Source organism: Colletotrichum fioriniae (genome assembly GCF_027942845.1).
Source record: "Colletotrichum fioriniae strain IMI 355084 chromosome Unknown scaffold_6, whole genome shotgun sequence".
Taxonomy (NCBI): domain Eukaryota; kingdom Fungi; phylum Ascomycota; class Sordariomycetes; order Glomerellales; family Glomerellaceae; genus Colletotrichum; species Colletotrichum fioriniae.
The window spans coordinates 2,823,733-2,845,955 of NW_027076842.1; the positions used below are offsets into that span (position 1 = coordinate 2,823,733).

At 51.0% G+C, this 22,223-nt stretch overlaps 6 protein-coding genes across 6 annotated transcripts; 4 read left to right on the top strand and 2 right to left on the bottom strand.

Annotated features, from left to right (window-relative positions):
* Positions 1-362: 362 nt before the first annotated feature.
* N0V96_006168 (uncharacterized protein) lies at positions 363-1,303 on the bottom strand (the record flags this gene model as incomplete). The annotated part of the gene is made up of 2 exons (XM_065757614.1): positions 363-1,074; positions 1,299-1,303. 2 exons carry the CDS (start codon positions 1,301-1,303, stop codon positions 363-365), a joined length of 717 nt encoding a protein of 238 aa, XP_065613957.1.
* A 1,164-nt stretch (positions 1,304-2,467) lies between these two features.
* On the bottom strand, positions 2,468-3,355 carry ryh1 (GTPase Ryh1; the record flags this gene model as incomplete). The annotated part of the gene is made up of 2 exons (XM_065757615.1): positions 2,468-2,822; positions 3,351-3,355. The coding sequence occupies 2 exons, from the start codon at positions 3,353-3,355 to the stop codon at positions 2,468-2,470; spliced, it is 360 nt and encodes a 119-aa protein (XP_065613958.1).
* A 607-nt stretch (positions 3,356-3,962) lies between these two features.
* N0V96_006170 (uncharacterized protein) lies at positions 3,963-5,432 on the top strand (the record flags this gene model as incomplete). The annotated part of the gene is made up of 2 exons (XM_053194049.2): positions 3,963-4,114; positions 4,208-5,432. 2 exons carry the CDS (start codon positions 3,963-3,965, stop codon positions 5,430-5,432), a joined length of 1,377 nt encoding a protein of 458 aa, XP_053048625.2.
* A 10,473-nt stretch (positions 5,433-15,905) lies between these two features.
* On the top strand, positions 15,906-16,519 carry agn1_3 (Glucan endo-1,3-alpha-glucosidase agn1; the record flags this gene model as incomplete). Its single annotated transcript, XM_053194052.2, has 1 exon — positions 15,906-16,519. A coding segment is annotated over one exon (614 nt), but the record flags the coding sequence as incomplete, so codon positions are not given.
* An 876-nt stretch (positions 16,520-17,395) lies between these two features.
* agn1_4 (Glucan endo-1,3-alpha-glucosidase agn1) lies at positions 17,396-18,507 on the top strand (the record flags this gene model as incomplete). The annotated part of the gene is made up of 2 exons (XM_065757616.1): positions 17,396-17,401; positions 17,626-18,507. 2 exons carry the CDS (start codon positions 17,396-17,398, stop codon positions 18,505-18,507), a joined length of 888 nt encoding a protein of 295 aa, XP_065613959.1.
* A 3-nt stretch (positions 18,508-18,510) lies between these two features.
* Positions 18,511-19,506, top strand: agn1_5 (Glucan endo-1,3-alpha-glucosidase agn1; the record flags this gene model as incomplete). Its single annotated transcript, XM_065757617.1, is given in 2 exon segments — positions 18,511-18,516; positions 18,529-19,506. The coding sequence occupies 2 exon segments, from the start codon at positions 18,511-18,513 to the stop codon at positions 19,504-19,506; spliced, it is 984 nt and encodes a 327-aa protein (XP_065613960.1).
* Positions 19,507-22,223: the final 2,717 nt, after the last annotated feature.

Sequence of the window (22,223 nt, forward strand, 5' to 3'; positions counted from 1 at the left end):
ATCTCTCCCAATGACCCAAACGCCGATTCACCTTCCGTGATTGAGGGTCATCAATGTTGTTGTACAATATTCCCCATCGCGCCCCGACATGCATTTCGCTCTTGAATCCCCGATCCACCTCTTTTTTCGGCGCGCGTGGCATTCAAATCCACAACAGATAGAAAATCTCAAATGATGCCATCGCCCAATGATACCATCGCCCGATGGCATCATCGACTTGCCGTCCCGGCGGTATCCACTCCAAGCGGTCAGCCTGCCGCTGCCGCCCGACATGCCGCACCGACATCCATCTCTTGCCGCTTCAATACCTACCGGTACTGTCGGTGGTTCTCTGAATCTGCCCTTCCGCGATACTTAAAGACTCAAACTCCGGTGTGCCGGAACTTGGCGCTCACAGCGCTCGCCCACTCCTCCTGAGGCCTCTCGCGAAGCCAGTACCCGCGACCGAGAGCGAGCATCACGCGCCCGACACGGCCGCGGGATCCCTCGCCACCCGGCTCGCCCTGCGAGAAAGGTCCGTCGACGCCGTTGCCATTCTTGCCGGCGCCGCTGCTGCGGCCTTCCTCCTCCCAGCCCATGTCCGCCGCGCTGTATCGCTGCAGCACCTGCTGCGCAAACGACATGACGACGAGCGCAAAGTAAACGCGCACCAGCGTAACGGAGCAAATCAACCCCAAGCTCATCCATGACTCCTGGGGCCCGATGTGCTTCGTCGTGCCGGGCACGTCGGGAACCACAGGCGCCCCGTTAGCGAGCGCGGTCTCCGCAATCTCCGCTGCTGCTGCGGGACCGGCGGCGGCCGGGGTCGTGCTGCCTGCCGGGTGCTTGTCGAGGGCGCTGCTGTTGAGGTACCAGTTCACGGCGAAGAAGGTCGTGTAGGCGACGTTGAGGACGGTGTCGATGATGTAGAGCCAGGCGAGGCTCAGCGTCTCAAAGGGGCTCTGCTTGCGGATGTGGGGCATGAACATGGCCAGCAGGACGACGACGCCCAGCGAGTAGAGGTACATTGACAGCTGCGTCACGGAGAGCTCGTAGCCTGTGAGGATGGCGAGCAGGCCGTATAGGCCGGTGAGTCTGTTGAAGAGGAGGATGAGGGAGATGACCTCGGCGCCTGTCTGGAGGCCGATGCAGCCCAGAAAGGTCTGTCGCACGTATAAAACGTGATCATCATGTTAGCCAGCCGCCCAGTGATTTGTTGGTTGAAGATGATGAACATGATGTTGTGTAACTGTTGGGTGCAGTTGGATGGGGGGGGGGGGATGAGGTTGTGTTACACGCTTACCTTTGGGAGCGGTAACCGCATGCTGAATCTTGAGAGCGCCATTCTGTCCGTCTGCCTGTCTCTATCTGTCTATTCGTCCACTTTGGTGATGTTTGTTTGGTGTTTGTGTACGGATACAGAAGAAGAAGAAGAAGAAGGGTACCCGTAGGTATTGCGTCAGAGAGAAAGGGGTCTTGAGAGCTCAGGTAAATTCGTTAAGCCGTCAGAAGAAACTGAGGGTGGGAAGCTTTTGGGGAAGCGTCGCAAAGTTGAGCCTAACAAGAGGCCCCGTCACTTCTTAACCAAAGCGGCAGCGCCGGATGACAATTGACATGGGCCAAAGAAAATAAAGAGCGGAAAGACCCTGCGTTCGCACCTTTCTAAATTTCTCGATGACATGATGGGCCCCACCCGATCCGTCATAGCGTCACGCCCCGGGGTTTTCATTGAGTCCGCGCCGCTCCTCTCCGCCAGGGCACCCGTCTGCAACAGTTCTTTCTCTCTGGGCAATCTGCAGCAACATTGGCTGTGAATGCACTACTAGGTAAGGTATCTATCTATACGCGGTAAGGTATCCGAATCCGAATACCTAGTGGATGGACCTGGGAGTTCGATGCCACGGATCTACGGGCCATTCCTACGCTGGCACCACATGTTCAATGGACCCCGGCACTCGGTGACAGCCCACCGTAGCATCACAGACACCAGCCATCGTGAGAGTCCCGTGCCATTCCGGGCGGTGAGCATCTTGGACAACTCATTCGCCAGTTGGCTTTCGACACATTAGTACCCCGTATTGCCAGCGTGAATCTCACAGATGCATCATTTTGTATAGACAGACAGTATTGGGGAAAGAAGAGAAAAAAGAGCCATTAAATGTAGGTATGTACTAACGACCATGGAGTATAGCCCGTTATTATACAAACTGTAACTGATGCTGAAAATCCCCATTTGCACGCTATGCTTAAGATGTCCTGCCCCGCCAGTCATGTCGCAACGTAACGTAAACGGCAACTCCAACTCAGCCCCGCGTCGTCCGTCACGGCTCGCCTCGGGAACTTTTCTACTCCAGAGTCGTTGTCTTTTTGTTTCGGTTCGTCTCCTTGAAGAAACTCGTCTAGCACGCACATCCTTCTTGCGACGATTGGGCGGGGGTCGTCTTCACATCGATCACTGCGTTAAAGTTAGTATAAACCACCCTGCTTTTTATAAACCAAAACTCAAAGATAGAGAGGAATACGCACTCTGGCTTGAAGCCTGCGCAGCAGCATCCGTTCCCTCCATGCCCGGAAGAGCCTGCGCTATTCTCTTGAACAGCGTCTTGACGTTGTGTCCCAGCTTCGCGCTAGTCTCGACGAACATCAGGTTGTTCTTCTTGGCCTCCTCCTCGCCCTGCTGCGTCGTCACTTCTCGCTTGTCGTTCAAATCCGTCTTGTTGCCCACGAGGACAATGATGACGTCGTTTCCTCTCTCGGCGCGAACATCGTCAATCCACTTCTTGGTGTTTTGGAAGGATTTCGCATCTTCAAATTGCATGAAAGTCAGCAACAGGCTCCTTGATCTGTGCCTCCCCCACGCAGTTCCACGTACTTGAAATGTCGTAGACGACTACTGCGACGCTAGAATCGCGAATGTACGAGGGAATTAGACTGCGGAAACGTTCCTGTCCGGCGGTATCCCAAAGTTGTAATCTCACTGTCCGGTCCTCGAGGTACATGGTCTGCAACGTATTAGACGGTGGTTCTTCGTTCCCCCTTCGAAAACGTAGTAATGGCTTGCCTTGGAGAGGAAGTCGATTCCAATAGTCGCCTGGTACATGTTGTCGAACGAATCGTACATGAATCGAGTGATGAGTGAAGTTTTCCCCACTGCAAACAACACAAAGAACAAATTAGCCAACAGTCTCTCTCGCCACATCAAAGAAGACAAAATGCAGGAACATACCGCTCTGCTCGCCCAAAAAGACAAGCCTGGGGGTATCATTGCGTTAGTTTACTGTGCAATTGTCTCAATAGAAATGTTTTGCAATCGGCGCAAATCGTACTTGAACTTCTTGAGGGGGTTGTTGTAAGACCCGCCTGCGCCGGACGCCATGGTTGCGGTTTTTTGGTCAAAGGGAAGCTTCCGAAGGGTGGTATCGGGGGTTTGCCAGTCGGGCTACAGAACCAACACGTTGGCTCGATGCAAGGGAGTCGTCGAGTCGGAAGCAGAAAAGCCGAGCGCTTTGCTAGATCAAAGGACGAGATCCGACGAGAGTGCGAGATTGGGCTGGCCGAGAGGAGGAGGGGGGCGAGGGTTATAGATCGCGGGTTATGGAAATTGAGCAAGCTGCACTGGTAAAAGGAGGTCAACCTGTCCGCCTTTAGGCGCATTACCACGCCCCCGTCATCCATTGAGGTGGGCTCAGAGGAGGCCACCAAATGGAAGACGGGGCCATCACGTGCTGATAATCGATAAGCATGACCCCATATCCGATAAGATAATAAAAAAAAAAGACCCTGGCTCGAAAATTTCTGGACAGTCCAGGCCCCGCCGTCCCAACTGGTGCAGAGTGCAGATTCGACGACCAGCAAATGGGCAAGGCGCAGAGATCGACTTTTCGACATCAGAAACATCCCCGGTGATCCTCTCCGTCTTCTTTGCATATAACCATCCATACAACCCCTTCAAGCTCGGGGTGCGATTCGGCCAGCCGTCCAATATGCCCGTTCTCAAGCCTCTCTCGGGCGACGGCGAAGCGCCGCAGCAACGCAAGCAACCCTCAAGAAAGGGAAAGAAGGCGTGGAGGAAGAACGTCGACGTCTCCGAGGTGCAAGAAGGTCTCGATGAGTTGAATACACAGATTATCACCGGGTACGTAACCCTCTCCCCCTTGGAAACCTTTTCCCGTTCTCAGGAGCCCCCCCATTGGCACACAGAGTAGATAACTAACCAAGCATCCTATAGTGGCGTCGTCGCAGAAAAGGATTCGGCAGACCTCTTCACCCTGGACACAGTCGGCAAGGTCGAAAAGCGCCCCAAGCCAAAGAAGACCCTCAAGTCCGACGAGATCCTCGCCGCCCGCTCCTCCGTCCCCGCCGTTTCCTCCCGCAAGCAAAAGCGCGACGCCGAAACCGCCCTCTCAAAGACCTCCGACGGCCTCCTCCCCGTCAAGCGCCTGCGCACCGACTGGGTCTCTCACAAGGAACTGAGCCGCCTCCGCCGCGTCGCCGATGGCCACCAGGAAGAATCCACTACCCTCGTACCCCAGGAAGCGACTTACGACCTCTGGGGTGCCGCGCCCTCTGCTTCCTCCAAGGCCGTAGCAGCAGCAAGCAAGACCAGCAAAGACAACTTCCTCCCCGCCGAACAAAAAGCCAAACCCCCCAAGACCCTGAAACACGCCCCCATCTCCCTCACAGCCAGCGGTCGCCAGCTCCCCGCCGTCGTCAAGCCCACAGGCGGATACTCCTACAACCCGACCTTTGACGACTACGCCGACCGTCTCGAAGAAGAGGGCGCCCGCGCCGTCGCCGCCGAAGAAGCCCGCCTCGCCGCCGAGGAAGCCGACCGCATCAAGCGCGAGGCCGTCGCCAAGTCCGCCACCGAGGCCGACGCCGCGGAAGCGCGCGCGCAGCTGTCCGAGTGGGACGAGGATTCCGCGTGGGAAGGGTTCGAGAGCGGCGTCGAGGGCGACGACAAGCCCACGACCAAGAGACCCCAGCGCAAGACGCCGCAGCAGAGGAACCGGATCAAGCGCCGCAAGGAGGCGGAGCGCGAGGCCAAGCACCAGCTCGCGCTGAAGAAGAAGGCGGCGCAGGCGGAGCGGATCAAGGAGATTGCTGCCGAGATTGCGGGCCGCGACGCCTCCAAGAGCGCGTTGGCGCTGGCCAAGGAGGTGGGCGAGGGGAGCGACGCTGACGACGACGAGGACGATATCGTGGACGAGGGACGGCTGCGGAGGAGACAGCTGGGCAAGATGAAGTTGCCCGAAAAGGACCTGGAGCTGATCCTGCCCGACGAGCTGCAGGATTCGCTGCGGTTGTTGAGGCCCGAGGGTAACCTGCTCAAGGACCGGTACCGTAGTCTACTCGTCCGCGGTAAGGTGGAGTCGAGGAGACATATCCCGTTCAAGAAGCAGGCGAGGGCGAAGCTTACAGAGAAGTGGTCTTACAAGGATTTCAGGATCTAGAAAAATGGGGTTTGCTGTTAGAGGGTATCAGAATAATCATCAAAAGCGTGCATATTTTGACTTTCACTTCGTCTTGGAGCCTAAATTACGGCAGAGTCTTTGTAAAGCCCTGTTATTGCCTTGGGCTGAAAGAGGAGTTTACTACCTAGATCTCAAATCTCTTATCATAGTTGAGCCCTCTCAGATGGCCGCTCAAGAATGTGTGACAGCCCTCTCAAGAGTTTAGAACCATCGGCGTCAAGAAGTAGTAGTAACGAGAAGCAATGTGTAAGTGATGGGTCCTGGTTCTTCTCGCCGACGACTGACTTATCCTCCTCTCCCATGGCACGCAAACCAACTTGGAGCACCAAATGGGCCATCGTCCACTCGCAAGGAAACACCACAACATCTCCTTCACCTAATGAGGTCGCCTCACAAGTGAGATTTGCAAAAAGCTGCTGGTGACGAACGAGTTGTAACCCTGCCTTTGAGACGCCGCCGCAAATTGTTGATGGATCTCCGCCTGGTGTTGGCCAGAGGGTTGTGATGAGGGACATGCCGTGGTGGTAGTGTAGTGAGCCCCATGAGAGTAGAATTGCTTGAAGAGCGTGACTCTGTGGTGTTGTAGGTGGAGTTGGAGATGAAGGTGAAGTTGAAGTTAGAATCTCCTTCCATCTCGCGAACCAGGAGTCGAGACTTTGGCGATAGCTTTCGCACATCTCTCGAAGGGGCTGAGTCTCGTGGATGACTGAAGTATTGCGCTCGCGAGACAGAATTGTGCTGTGGATCTGCATTTTGAGGAGGGATACTTGGTATGAAGAGATTGAGATCTCATCTTGGAGGCTGTTGCCGCTCTTTTCTACGAGCTCCTATGACATGGTGTCAGTTACAGATGGAATGAGGTGTATGTTGGAGACATACGCGACGGAGATCATCTCCGATGACTAGTAGACTTGGTCTGCCAAAGGCAATCGAAACATGACTTCATAGGACTATCAACCCTCTTATTCTGTGAACATTCGTGCTCGAGTAATTAAACATACCTCTCCAAAGTGTACAAAGTCCTAGTAAGCATACAAAATACACCATGGTCCTCGTCTTCCTCCATCGACGGCCGATGGGACAAGTCGAGAAACAAACGGATGGCGAAGCCTAGGTGTCGCCAGACGTCGCCTGCGCTGGGTTCGAGGAGGGTGTATACGCAGATCAGGAGGGTTCTTTGAAGTAGACTGATGTTGTCGGCGCGGGAGGCGTGAGTACAAGTTCTTGGGAGGGAGGTTATGGCGATGTGGAAATGATGTTCTGCGAGGACGGAGAGTGAGGGTGTAGATTTGCTGCTAATTTGGGCGCCGAGGGCGACTATCAGGTTGAAGAGAGGGGTGTTGTAAGGACGTGGGGGAGTAGCGTTTGGGTAGTAGTACGCGGTTAGGATGATGTTAAGGGTATGGGGCTGGAAGATTTGGAAGAAAGTGTTTATCGAGCGGCTGAAGAGGTTGAAGATGGGAGTCGCTAGGCTTTCTGGTAAAGGTTGGAAGGAGATGAGGCTCTGAAATGGGGGGGTTGGAATTGTGTTCCTGGTAGGAGCCTGCAGGGCGGACGGCACTTCGTAGCCTGGTTTGTGTTGAAGCCGATCTCGCAGGCAACCGAGTGAGGACCAGGGGCCAAAAAATACTGTGCTGGGCAGAGATTTGGATGATGAGGCCTCAGAAAGAGGAGAGGCGCCCCGTAGGAGAGGCAGGAATAAGGGGTTTCCGGTAGCTAGTGGTTGTCGTGTATTGTTCGATGAACGTGAAGGTGATGGTGTCTGCTTTGCGAGATCCTTCAGCTCTTCGATGAGAAGTTGCACACGTCGAAGTGGGATGTTTGCCTTCAGAATCGGATCAAAGATGAAGCACTCTCGCGAGGTCCTCACGCATTCTTTACATGCAGGAAGTTGACGCTGACACTTTGTCCGTCTATCCCTACAGAAGCTGCAAGAGGGGATCGCGTCAAGAATGACATCGAGTTCTTTTTCCAAGTCGCTTCCATTGTTCTCACTCGGGGTTTGCCCAGGCTCAACCCTTGTTCCGGTAAGGTTCGAGGAAGACGAAGAGGCGGTTTGCCCGCCGCCAGATGGGAGCGAGAAGCAGCTTTCGTTGGTGACAAAGTCTTGATCTATGAAATCTGTCCACCACTGCTCCTCATTCAGAAAGTCTCTGCTAACGTTTTCTGGTTCCGAGGCAGGAGGCGTGGACTTCTTTGGAGGCGGAAAGGGGATGTTTCGGTGGCGGATACTGTGGATTCGTCGCTGGGTTACTAGACAGTCGAGTTCTTCGAGGACTTGCATGTCGTAGTGACTTCCGTTATGTCCGAGTGGGTTGCGGAGGTTCGTGTCGATGAGTTCGTTGATGTAGCTTGCTGTGTCGGATAGGGGTGGCCATCTGCTGGAGAGGTTGTTCTGTGATTTTGTGTCAGTAACTGTTTTGGTGTAAATCATCTTCTTGGTCTTTTTGCTAGTAGACTAGACTTACAAGAAGTGCTGAGAGATTATTCAACGAGGTGGTGGCAATATCTGCAAGTGAGGCACGCTGTAACTTTGTAGCGTGGTTTCGAAGAGCGTAGAGCAAGAGCATGCCAGCTTGGAATATTCTGTTGCCAATCTCGAATACCATGACAAGACCCCCAGACTCGGCTGCTTTTGCGTCTACTGATATCAGCTCGATGGCCGCCTTGACCACGGATACCAGAGATGTTTCGGAAACGGCAATGTTGCGTGAGCAAGGTCGATGTAGCATGATTTGACATTGGAGGCAATTAGCAACCAGCGATGAGTGCGGGCTCCCGTGCGCCGAGCCTCCTTGAGAGAGATGTCGCGTTTTGAGATCCATCTGCTGGATCCAGTCGCCATGAGAACCGGAAAGACTAGGAACAGGGCGGTCGAAGAATTGGGTTGCCTGGATCTCGGATTTCATGATGCAGACTTGAAGGTCGAGGAGGAATTGCCGCTCTCTTGGGTTACTAACTCGATTCAAATCGGCTCTTTCTGCCAATTCAGACACGTCGCCGAAGTCGTACGGAAGCCTGGTTGTAATGTGCTCATCACTCAAGGCAACTGGGCATCCTCCAGAGATGGACACGATTCTATCGAGCTGATAGACCTTTATGGGGTTATGTTAGCAACAAGCCTGACCAAGACTTTTATTGATTATGTGCTTACAACCCAGAAAATACGTCGACGCTGCTCCGCGTATGCTACATCTCTAAAGATGCGCGATTCTGGCTCTTGATGCAGCCCGAGACTTACAGCCATGCGCATAGCCTCTCCCGTAAGATACCATAGATTAGACGTCTGAGGCAGCAGCATCGCAAGTTGTATGAGTAATATTAGACACTGCAAAGCTGGGACGGAGCTTTCACACAGCAAGTCGTCGACGTGATTCATGGTGTCCGCATGTAGAGCCTCGCTGAGAGCTGCGACTTTGCGGAAGTCTTGATTCTTGGAGTTCAGAGCACTGATTGCCATGGTCATCGAGACAACGAATCGAGGAAGGGGATCCGGAGCGTGGGAAACCCCGGGCTCAGCGCCGCTCATGCATGTGTGGTTGAAGTGGTAGGTTAGCTCCGTCTCCGAGAAACAGGGAAATCGTGGGAGGATCTCTTCGATGTAGTTTCTGAACAGCCGTTGCATCACGTTGAGAGGAACGTGTTGTGAGTTGAAGCTTGAGAACTGAGTTGCGTATGCTTGGCCAGCTGTTCGGGGTTTGACTTCGTGGTAGATTCCACGAATTGGGATTTTGAGTGGTGGACGCTCAGAGGGATAGAAAAGTTTCGACTTATGTGGTAATACAGTCGAGCCTTGGAAGAGACCGAGAGAAAGATTGTTCGCGGTTGAGATGAAGGCTAGTTGAGCGGCGACATCGTGAGCGACGTCAGCCATACACATTTCATTGACAGAGTCGTGGTGTTCTGCGTCTGCTGAGACGGAATTCAGTCGTTGCAACTCGGCTAGGCGATGTTCGAGGTGCTGAAGAAGACTATCAACGGGGTTTATTAGTTGCCATCTAATTATTGACAAATTCATGGGGCACCGCAACTTGCCTACGAGGAACTTCGGTAGACTTTTGCCGGTTGATTGCGGTGCACTCGACTCTGGCGGCAACGCATCTTAGACATCTTGGCGTGCCTCTATCGCACTGAATGAGACAATAAGCTAGAGTAGCAATGATACAAAAAGATGGTGCCAAGTTCATACCTTTTGCTTGAGTCGATGACATCTGGCGCAAGCTGGCGTAGACCTGTGCCTTTTGCCTCTCAGGTCGGACCCCATCTCCAGCCAGCCGCCACTGATCAAGGGATTTGACGATTGTCTACGAAACTAACATATAATAACATTGAATCGGCATCATGAGCACCTTGGTCGCTGTTAATCAGTGGATCTGCTTCTTATTCATACAAACGAGTTCAGAAACGAATCTGTGAGTGTTCATGTCAAGACCGTCTGGGGATGAGGGGGTTAGTAAGTTCGCACGTGACTGGCTGCTTTTCAACCCCACCAAGACTAGGAGATGAATCCATCTCGGTCTTCTACCTTAGATGAATCCGGAGTTACTTCCATACTGATTGCCATTGAAGTTTGATGCTCACTGTTTTGTATAGTTTAAGACTCTCCATGCGACGGTTTCGGCTGGTGAACTGATCCCCTCAAGTTGAAACGCCTTCACTTGTATTTTCGAAGCTTACATCGTAAAGCGCGTCGGCTCAAAGATGGAACACAAATCGTACAGACATGGAATCAAACCTGTTGAGAGATCCGGAGCGTTCAAATTATCTACTATGGAAAAGTCCTAGGCCCATAGCTTGAGTATCCATAGACTTGTCGATAAGACTTGCTGTGTATAATGACGACACGTGAGTCTGCGACCAGGTATAAGTACCCCACCGCCGGTCCACATTAAGCCGTCGATTCTCATCATTCTATCATCTACATCGTCCTAGAATCTGCTTTCTGCGCTCAAACCTGGGTTAAACTTTCCTCAAGTCATTGACCGACAATATGCCGTCCCAAGCTGTCCAGCGCATCAGCATTCGCTGGTTACCCGAGCCTGCCTATGAAGACACCGATACAATCGCTATCAACGTAGGAAGGTACTTCATAGACTTGCGGATTACTAAAGAAACTCAAACCGTCCAATGGAGCCGCGCGGGAGAAAGAATCCCTTTGAAAACTCAACCCCGTACGTACATGTACTGTGGTCATCTTACCGGATATTCCACTTGAAGGCTCGATAATTAAAAATAATCTTTTTCTTTTTACGTATTAACTGAGTCACAGCTACATTCCGATGGACACATATCATCGATTCCTTGAGCTTGACCGTACCTGACGATGCCCATTTCAAGAAGCTGCCCAATGGCGATGACCTCGAAATCGGTACTACGCCTTGTCCTCACAAGAATGGTGTTCCGACCGACTACGAAGAAGTCTGGAGAGAGATTACGAAACGTGACACGGACAAGATGCCTTCCTGGATTATTCAGAGCACAGACGGAAGAACTTTCATTGGCAAAGTTGGGGTCATATATCTCGCCATCCACAAGGCGTCAGATGTAGAATTTGCCGCGCGACGAGAGGACTACAAGCCCCAACATGGAATTTGGGAGTGCACATTTGTTTCTGAGAATGAAGGGAAAACGCCAAAAGCGTCCGCGGTGGTGGCTCTGATAGACAAGGAAGCGCAAAAGTCGGTAGATGGAGATCTAATCAGCATTGATGGTGTGGATTTCGTATTCCGGGGCGTTAGTCAAGACTAAGGATGTATGCATCTAGGTTCGGAGTTGAACTCTGTAATCATACTTCTCGTTCAAGAAAGGAAGACATTCCCTATAACGAAGAAACATCGTGATTCCCGGCCGTGACGATCTCCCATAGTCAACCGCGCTTGCCTTAGACTCAAACGCGAAGGCAGTCTGAGTATGATCCCTTGACAAATGAAGCCAGGCCCAAGTCTCTCTTGATGTCAAGACTAGCGTAGCAGGAAGATCGGGAATTCGCTAGCGTCGGCTTTTCGCGAAGTCCCACTTACCCACAACCATTATCTACAGTGTGATGGGGGTTGGGGGCTTTATCTCCATGGGGAACCCAAGTGATTCCCCCGCAGATAGGATCGGCGACATCCCCGTCTGTATACTGGAGCCTGTGATAACGCACTCCGTTGACGGCGGTCGAGATTGTCACCCGGCAGTGACAGTATGTCATTAAGATAGCGCCTGGCCGGACATGAGCATGGAAGTGGATCTTGAACGAGCAACCCTACAGGCTCAACAGAGTCTTGTATCTTAAATGTTACCTTAGTCTCCGAGATTGCCCCCCCCTCGGTAGTTATCTAATATCTGGCGTTTCCTAACTTCGATATAAGATGTTGTTGCTGGAGCTTCCTCGCTGAAATTTTTGGCTCCGAAAGTTCCTTTCATGTAGTCGACAACGTGGTTGGCAACAGCGAGATAACACGAAACGTTATTTATCTCGACTCGGGACTTCTGGTGCTGTGATACTCCTCCTTCTATAATAGCCCAGTGGCAATAGTCACAGAAAATCACCTGCGATGCCACCGTACACAAGTACATCTTTGGAGGGCTCATCCGAGAAAATGGAGCCGGCGACGAACGGCGATATATTCCCCGAACGAAACACCAAAACGGAGTGCATTGACATCGATGATAACCGTGAGGTCTTCCATGAGGACGAATACAGGGCTTTAGGTTGGTAGGTCATGTTATGATCAAAGTTGGAATTTCACTTTCGAAGGCACAGATCACTGACACTGTGCATCATCTCAGGAAACGCACTGGCATCATTTTGATGAAGCTATGCTTTGCCACTGGTGTATTGACAATTCCATCTGCCTTCAGCTCAGTTGGGTACGGCCCGGGAATTGCTTTGCTCGTGGGTTGGGGGACACTAGCAACTTGTACGCCTTCATTTCAACATTGTCCCCAACTCCCGTCCCTTGCATCAACTTACTAATTGTACGTGCCGGAAGATTATGCGTATATCATGTACGTCTTTAGGATGAGATACGCTGGAGTACACAGCATTGCTGATGCTGCGGCGCTGATGGGCGGACCTATTGCCCGAGAGATTGCTGGTGGTCTCTTCCTGTTGACTTGGATGTAAGACACGAGAAAGTCTGATGAGCAACCGATTGTTTCCCTCAGATACTGACACTCAAAAAAGCCTCGCATCCGGATCCGGCTTCATCGGTTTGGCGGAAGGGTTCAAGACACTTTCGAACCGCCACGTCTGCAACATTGCGTGGACACTCGTCGCGGCCACATGCACCGCAATCGTGTCTAGCATTCCCACTTTGGGGAGATTGTCGATCCTAGCTTGGATAGGATTTGCTTCCATTTTTACGGCTGTCTTCATTGTTGTGTGAGTTTATCAACTCTTCTCAATAATTATTCACCAACTTGGGGCTTTATCGAATTGCTGACAACATTTCGCACAAAAGGGTTGGTGTGACCCAAGTCGAGCGGCCTGCGGCAGCGCCACAAACCGGACCATACGACATGGAAGTACACGCCGTCGGAGCCCCTGGATTCGTTCCAGGAGTTGTCGCTGCCGTCAACCTGTTTAGTAAGTTATGCTACAGTGATGCATTGAGTTGACATCTGGGATGAGAGACTAATAGCCGTGAAGCTGGTTATGGATCTACACCAACCTTCATGCCCGTGATTGCGGAAATGAGAAGCCCACGATCTTTCACCAAATCCCTATTCTCGTCTCAAGTATTTCTAGCCTCATGTTATGTCGCATTTGGTACGGTCGTCTACATGTAAGTGAAATAGCTGGGGGACAGTTCAATTGTGTTGCAAATCAATGGAGAACTTGACTGACGAATCAATCGTGCAGGTATTGCGGAAAGTACGTGGCGAGTCCATCTCTGGGCTCCGCTGGCGGGACACTAGAAAAGATAGCGTATGGTGTTTCGATTCCTGGATTCATTATGACAACGACTCTTTGGGTTCATCTTGCAGCCAAATCCGTAAGAGAATAATCTTTTCCTATCAGCAAGGGTAACTACTGACAAGTCGTATACTAGCTTCTCGTACGAATCCTTCGCAACTCTGTACATCTACAAAGCAAGACCGTCATTCATTGGGTGACTTGGCTGTAAGATCTGATCGCTTTCGCAGGACAGACGTTGGACACACTGACATCGATAATCTGCAGTGGCTCAACGATAGGTATCAGCGCGTTGGCTTTCATCATCGCTGAAGCGGTCCCATTCTTTAGCTATCTGGTTGGGCTCATTGGTTCTATTTGCTGCATGCCTACTTGTGTAAGTGCAAGTCAATCTACCAGACTTCAGGGCGAGTCTCGATGTGGCTGTTCACTAACGACTCGTGCCACATGACAGCTGATCATCCCAGCATTCATGGGTCTCTACATGGACTGGGAGAAAAGATCCTCTAGTAAAGTCAAGATGTCTTTCTGTGCCCTACACATCTTTACGATAGTCCTGGGATCATTCATGACCGTTGTGGGCACTTACACAACAATCCAAAGCATCATCGATGCGTATAATGATGGAAGAGTAGGATCAGCTTTCACTTGCTAGAGTGATGGGCGAGGGCGACGACGAGTAAAAATAGATATTGTGGCTGCCGATTGCCCTAGAATAAGATTGGGATGGCTTGACGACCAGTCTGAAAGGATTTTGCCCATAACTGTCAGTCTCAACAACATTTGACGCAGACCCAATTGAAGTGTATCAGGGGGAAACATCCCGCGATAGATCCAGCCTCAAACATAATTCGACACTAATAAATGGGGTTATGTCTACGTAAACGTCCACTCATAAGAAGTGAAGGACTTGAAATAAGATTGATGTATCATGTTATGAAAATTCATTCATGAAGCGTGCGGAATCACTCTGAACATTGTAGGAATCGTTCTCAAAGTTGAATTAAATCCGGAACTCCCCAGTCCGACTTTCTCAGGACAAGGCCGCGGACCTTTTGCCCAATGGTCTGGTTGAATTTGCTGATCAGAAAATATTGGGCAAAAGACTTCAGTCCTCTTCCGCTGTTGAACATGTTGTGATAGATGCAAAAATGCCCCTGCAGCTGTGTGGTCTCGTGCCTAGCGAAAATTCGCGTATGACATTCCACGATGTTAATTTACAACCAATAGACAACCGGATCACCTACTCGCCCCTCTTCAACACTGAGTCATTGCAATCATTGTGTGCAGGTATCGGCCCCCAAAGCAAAAGTCTGTCACATGCATAGTCTTTGCCTTTTCGGCCGATAGCTTTTCTTCATCCAGATTTTCCTACTGCAAGGGCCCATGCGGCAAGAAGGTGTCGATGAGGGCAACCATCCCCTGAAGATGAGTCTAGCCCAGAACACTCAACTGAGATGTTACATTGCCGCCTGAAATCTTAAGCATATCTGAATCTCTATTCGCTCACGAGAAATTTACCTCAGGGAATCAATCAAATCGGCAGGAGCCAAGCTCTCGGAGTCCTCCGCATTAAGGGTCCAACGTTCCAACTGCATATCGACAGGCGACGCAAGGCCAAGACATACCGCATTGGGAAAAACGCCTTCTCCTTGCTTGCGACGGCCCGCAATAGCATAAAACAGGCTTGGCATTGATTGGACTGTCATTGAAGGTGCCTATCATCCCTGCCTGTTAGGAAAGACATTCATAGGGATGTCAACTGACAATGAGTTCCCCAGTGGGAGCCGAGAAAGCTCACCACTTTAGGCCAATACAACTCTCCAAAAGCGAATGCGTTTTTTTTCGTCCCTTTTCCCCTCTTTGTCAGTTGTGCAGTCAGTGTAGTTTGCAAGTTGAGAGTTGTTCATTACCTTGATCTAAGCCAGGATTTCTTGGCAGGCTAGCGGAGTTGAACTAAAGCCCTTGTGACTCTGGATACCATGCTCTGATGACAGGGCTCTGAGATATTTTCTTATCACACTCTCACGGACGATACTGTGCCTCAGAGCTGTACTGTATGATGGATCAGCTGCTGGTGTTGCGAGAAATTAATCGTGCTGTGCCTCAGCCTCGTTGAGTCGAGGCCTGGTCCGGGTCGTCTGGGCCCGCGGAAGATGCCCATTCTGAATGGTGCTCGTTTCCTACAGACGACTGGGTCCTTTTTTCAGAGATTTTTCCATTCAGAGATAGGAGAGAGTGAGGGAAGTCTAGTAGTCGAAATGGAGCAAAAATGAGATATAAATGCTATTGAAGCCGTCACGTACTTGATGCAGTTCTTCAGCAAACCTTTCTTCTGGATTCATCGTTTAAACATTCCGGCATTTTACACTGTGTCTTGAAGCTATGAAACTCAACGTCCTTCTTATAGTCGTTGCTGGCGCAGTCCGTGTCCAGAGTGCTGCAGTTTTCGCACATTTCATGGTCAGTACACAGAACGAAATGCTATTCTTTGGTCGATGAACCTCTACTTACACTCTGCCAGGTGAAAAACACGGCCGAGTACACAGACAGCACCTGGCGTACGGACATAAGACTCGCCAAAGAAGCTCATATCGACGCCTTTGCCCTTAATATGGCCCATGGGGAGTATATGAACAAGATTTCTCTTGAGCGCGCTTTCAATGTCGCCAAAGACGAAGGCTTCAAGCTTCTATTCTCTTTTGACTACGCAGGGAGGGGCCCTTGGCCGAAGGAGACCGTCATCAGCTACCTGAAGAAGTACACATCGAAAGCCGAGTACTTCAAGCACAGTGATGGAAGACCTTTGGTTTCTACCTTCGAAGGCCCTGGCAATGCGAAAGACTGGATCGACATCAAAAGCCAAGTCAACTGCTTCTTCATCCCTGACTGGTCGTCTGAAGGAGCAAAGCCAGCTCTGGCTCTCGGAAACAACGTCGCGGATGGCCTCTTCAACTGGGCTGCTTGGCCCTGGGGCCCTCGAGATATGGACGCTTATGTCGATGCATCGTACTTTCAGTACTTGGTCAAGAAGCCGTATATGATGCCTGTTTTACCGTGGTTCTACACCAATATGCCCGGGTACAACAAAAACTGGATGTGGCGGGGTGACGACATATGGCATGACCGCTGGATTCAGGTCATTTACAACCGGCCTGAGTAAGTAGCAGTATGGCAGTGCTTCAAAAACAACATTGTACTAACATACATCCCAGATACGTCCAAATTATCTCTTGGAATGACTATGGCGAATCTCATCACATTGGTCCTCTTTACAGCCACGCCATGGAGGCGTTCACGGTTGGAAAAGCGCCATACAACTATGCCAACAACAGACCTCACGATGGCTGGCGTCAGGCTCTACCTTTCTGGGTTGACTACTACAAGACTGGCAAAGCTACTGTATCTCAAGAGAGTCACATTGTCTGGTACCGTACAAGCCCATCCAGCGCCTGTTCTGAGGGTGACACCGTCGGCAACACAGCAAGCCAACTTCAAATCGAGTTCCCTCCACAGCTTATCATGTTGGACAAGATATTTTCCTCCGCAGTACTCGCATCGACCGCTGAGGTCACAGTCACAGTTGGTGGCAAGACTTTTACTCCAAAATGGTCTTCGATCCCCGATGGAGGTGTTGGCGTCTATCATGGCAGCGTGGTCCTCCTTAGTGAGACCGGCGATGTGAACGTCCAGCTCTCCAGACCTGGGAGACTTCTAGCATGAGTAGACGGACCTGCCTTCAGCTCTGCGAGCTGCGACAATGGGCGTACGAATTGGAACCCTTGGGTTGGAAGTGCCGTCGTTGCCGGCTCCGTCTCTGCGACCATGCCAAATTCGAGACAAGACCAAGGCTGTACGAAGGGAACTGGAGCCAAGGGCTTTGAAGAGCTGTGCGAGCTCAATTGCAAGTATAACTATTGCCCCGTGTCGTCTTGCTTGTGCCAGGCTGTGGGAGTACCCAACACAAAGCCGCCAGCACTTGAGAAAGACGGATTCCCCGCCAAGGGGAAGAGCGAGAATTACTCCGGACTCTGCTCGAATGCCTGTAACCTGGGGTTCTGTCCAGAAGAGTTTTGTTCTGAGACTCCTCAGACGACTGTCGTACCGACCGTCTCTGAGTTTCTCCCACCAGCTTGTAGGGCAGGCACGTCTCGAGCAGGGTATGAACGCTTCGAAGGCCTTTGTTCCTACGCCTGCAACTTTGGCTTCTGCCCTTTGCACGTTTGCCGATGTACATCAGAGGGAGGCCTAATAGAGCCGCCAGCGCAGATACCCGGTGCAACTGGCAAGCCTGTTGGGGGTTTCAATGATGAGAAGCTTTGCGAGTTTGCCTGCTCTCGTACCTGGTGTCCTGATGTTTGCAAGTCAAATGAGGACGAAGACACGGAATCGCCAATCGACCCTAACGATACCTGCAAGGAGATCGATAGAACTTACAGCGATCTCCCTATTGATCGGAATGGCGAGTACATGCGCTGGTTGTTGATGGAGCCTGAGAATGCAGCAGCGACGGGCAGACAATACATCACCATCGTCAATCTCACGCCGCACCCTTTCAAGCTCACTTCAACACACAGCTACCAGATGGACGAGTTCAACTGGGGCGACATTCCTCCAGGCAAGGCGCGTCAAAATGTCGCGCACTACACTGGGAAAATTGGAGCCAACAGTGTTGATGACAACGGAGAAGCGTACTATGACATTGGGAACACTGGCAAAAAGTTTGTCATACGTGCCACAACTCATATACCCGATACCTATCCCAGGCGCGTCGTTTATGACCTGAGCGGGATGGGCAAGGGCCAGCGCGAGTACAGGGTGCCGGGCCAGGAGGTACCTGTGACTCTTGTCATCACGGGGAGTGATTCCTTTGGGTTCATCACTTCACTATCACACGGACCGGGAAATTGGATGAACTCTATCAAGGATACGATCCGTGACCGGACGGTGGCCAATGTGGTGATGCCAGGCACCCACGATGCGGGCATGAGCAAGTTGACAGATGCTCTCCTGTCGGGAGGAAGCGAGGGCAACACACAAACTCAGATGTTGAACATATATGATCAACTGCGAGCCGGATCTCGCTGGTTCGACTTGCGTGTTTCCAGCGTTCATCAGGTTGTCAACTGTTGCGGCAACTACGACTTCTAGACGATGCACGTGAGTGATGAGGTTGCGGAAGTCGTGATTGGAAGAACGGGAGAGAGATTTGACGACGTCATCAATGAAATTAATCGATTCACGGATGAGAATCCCGGCGAGGTTATCTTCTTGCAGTTTCGCTATCTGGTCGGTGTCCGCAATGTGCCGAGCCTTGGACCCATCTATTGGGATGAAGGTATCAAGGACAAGTTCTTTGACAAACTCAAAGAGATCAACAGTCGATGCCCGGGACTTGACAGTGGCTTGCAAACGTCGAAGATAGGCGATTTGATGGACAAGAATGATAACAAGGGTTGCGTGCTTATCTTCTTGAACACCCAACATCTGTCTAAGATCTCCGATAAAGGCAAGCATACTTCAGCTGACGACGGCATCTACAACATCGATTATATCGACTTAACTGATGCGTGGCCAGAAAAAGAAGACACGAAAGAGATGGCTGAATGGGCAATAAAGAAGTGGACAAATAAGACTGAGGGCAACTTCTACATAGCCCAGTGGCTCGGTACACCGCATTTCTGGACTTCGACGTTTTCATACGGCCTCCAGTCAATCGCCGTTCTGCCTACCAATCCAGCACTCTACTGGAGGGGCGTAAATGAGATCTCGGACAAAATTTTCCCCAACGTCATCTTGGTGGACTACATTGGCATGGTGATCATGAATGAGCCTGGATGGGATGCATTGAGTGCTGAGTTGTATACTTTGGCAATCGGTCTCAACTTATACACAATCAGCGAAAACTGTGACATCAGCAAGAGGAGGTCTCCTTTGCTCCCAAGTCCAAAGAATTTGAGGAAGCCTCCGAGCCCCCTAGTATCGCAATTCAACGGCATCATTTTTGCAAATTGGACGACTATTGCCGACCCGCCGCCTGGCCTTCATCCGGGTCGCGTGGAGGTTTTGAAGAACGGGACGGTTTTCAGCAACGGCACAATCCTGGAGGAGAGTGTGCCCAACCCAGACTTCAACTCTAGTTTGTTTTGAGGCTACACGGCCGTCTATTTAACACTTTGCGGGCACGTTTACTAGTTCAGTCAGCTTGGTGTAGTTTTTGCTTGATTGATGGACATCTCTCTGAAGTCATAGTCCAATGCGCGAAGTAAGCCTGTCATAAAATTGTGTGGTAAGGTATTGAGAAGAGTCGAATTGGGGTCGTAGTGCAGTTCGATATTGATATGTACATGCAAAACCCCGCTAGTCCCTAACCTGCCCTCTTTGGCCAGGCCCATGTCTTTTCTTGCCAATTATGGCCTCGCTCATATTTGCTTTGCCTCCTTGGCGCATAACTCTGGACGGCTTGAAAGTGTATAAGAGACAAAGCCCAAGCACATTTACAGACCCGAAATTTCTTCGTTAGTGCCAAGCAAACCTCTTCCAAAATAATTGCGTCTTCGGCGCGCTGGAGAGATAGTCATGTCTTCCAACATCACAAAATCCATTTTTGCCACAACCACTGAAAAACTCGCCATAACCACGCCTTTCGTGCAGCCGCCAGACTGTTTGAACAAATGGACTATGACAGAAATGCCGCACCTACCTCTCACTTCGATCTCCAGCGGCGAAGTATACCATACCGTCATGTCAAAGGTCTCTGTCTCTGCTCCCCCGTCATCATGCTATCCCTCTGGATGGGGCCGCGTCGAGAGGACAAGCTGGCTCAATTTTAGCCCGGGCGTGTGCCCCGAGGATTGGACGTATTATAGCATGGCCCGTACACATACCGAGGGCCCTACATCAGCGTACTGCTGCAATAGGTTTGTTTGCACTATTTTCTTAATCACCCCATCCGCTGCTTGTTGTGTCTATGACTTGACCGCTGACCAGAAGTGGAGTGGGTTCAATTACACATGGGTCAATGGGCGGGCCTGCGCCGCATGGGGCCCCAGGACAGAAGCCCTTCCCAACCCCGATGACGCGAAATCGGACCAAGTGCTCATGATACATACACCCTGGACCGTGACTTGGGATGTATCTGACACTGCGATCTTGACGCCAAAGCTACCGACATTGGCTAGCTTGATGATAGTGCCGACGTGGACAACTGGTCAGACGATCCCGGATGGAGTTTATGACTACGAACCGCCGAGACTTGAGAAAGGTCCCGACCTTACAAAAGATAGTCTTTTCATGTTCCTAGTTGTTGGATGTCCTGTAATTCTGTTCGTGTTGGTCTGCTCATGCGTGTTTTGCTGTGTAAGGAGCTGCAGAAAGAAGAGGCGGCAAAAAAAGGCTGCGATTGTTGCGGCAACGAATGACGCACCAACTTCACCACCCAAGTGAGAGCTGAGCCTCAGATGGAGAATCACTTTATGACGGACTCTTGGTGTGAAACCTTGTCCTGTAAATACTTCTGTCAACGAATCTTGAGCTCTTTGACTAAGTATGTGTTGCTGGATTTGAGATAGCCTTGGTAGGCTTCGCTGTTTCAAAACGCAATTCAAATGGGCGCCTCTGATAACAATGTTGGAGAATTATTCATAGGATCGGTGACAGCATATTGCGAACATGACACCGTTAATCGCGTGCAGCAAGCAATGCGTTTTCCCAGTGACACAAGGTGTTTGCTAGAGAAAAGGGGCTCACCCTTACGTTCCATGCTTCGCACAAGCCTGCGGCCAGTCGCCTTGGGGTCGTGGTACAACGCTGGTCTATGCATCATGTTGAGTAACAGTCCGAGGACGTAGTTGCCTTGGATTCACTGAAAGAATATGATCACTGAGAGCCCGATACTACCCGAGTAACGGCCCTCGAAGCGATTCTGTCTCGTAGGCAAGATCTTAGGAAATTGATCGTGAGATGTGGGATATCGGTATATAAGGCCCTTTGACTGAACTCGCTGGCACCTCATCCGCTGTACTGCCGGATTTACTGATACGAATCTGATGATCGAGAGAAGGAACGCGACGTTGATTGAGGTTCGGAGAAGAAAAGTCTAAAAAATAACAGCTATTTGGTGCATGTGCACTTGAGCAATGACAGATGCGCTGCTTGGCATTGGCTCATTGCATTTCTGGATGTATTAGGAACATGGAAACTCGCTTGAATGAAGGTCAAATGAAACTTCACTTGGAGTGAAGTGCGGTCTGAGAAGAGGCTGCCTTAGGCAATATTGGGTGACCTGTCTTCCGGTTATTAGAGGCCAAGTTTCTCGGACCTTCGTCCGCAAAGAAGCGACTCACTGTCATAAACTCTTCGATAACCCCCCGACCAGTTCATGATGCTGCGATTGTAAACTAGATCCGAAGCAACTACTCACTGGTACTATGTCCCTTGTCGGCTGGAACTGGATGGCAAGCTGTTGACCTGAAGTCAGGTGTGCTAGTGAGAAACTTTCAATCGCTTTTGATCCAGCTGAAATTGGGGTTTCACTTCATCTGCTCGGCCCAGCGAAATTCCACAACCAACGCAGGCGAGAACGCTGGGCTCTGCACAAATAAGGCGCAGCTAGAAGCTGAACTTGGCACCAGGCAACGTCGAACGTAGTGATTCGATCCTCTCTCAGTAAAAACGGGTCCTTGTCTCGCAGTATATGTGAGTAGCCGGACAACAAGCCGTTGGAACTGTTGAGATTAGAGTCTAGACAGGCGAGGCCTCAAATTAGGCCCAACCAACAAGCCAGACAGAGGCCTGATCACATCTGGCAGAAACTTCTCGTGATCCATCAAGAACCTTGCAGATTCGAGCATTATGCTTGGCCCGTC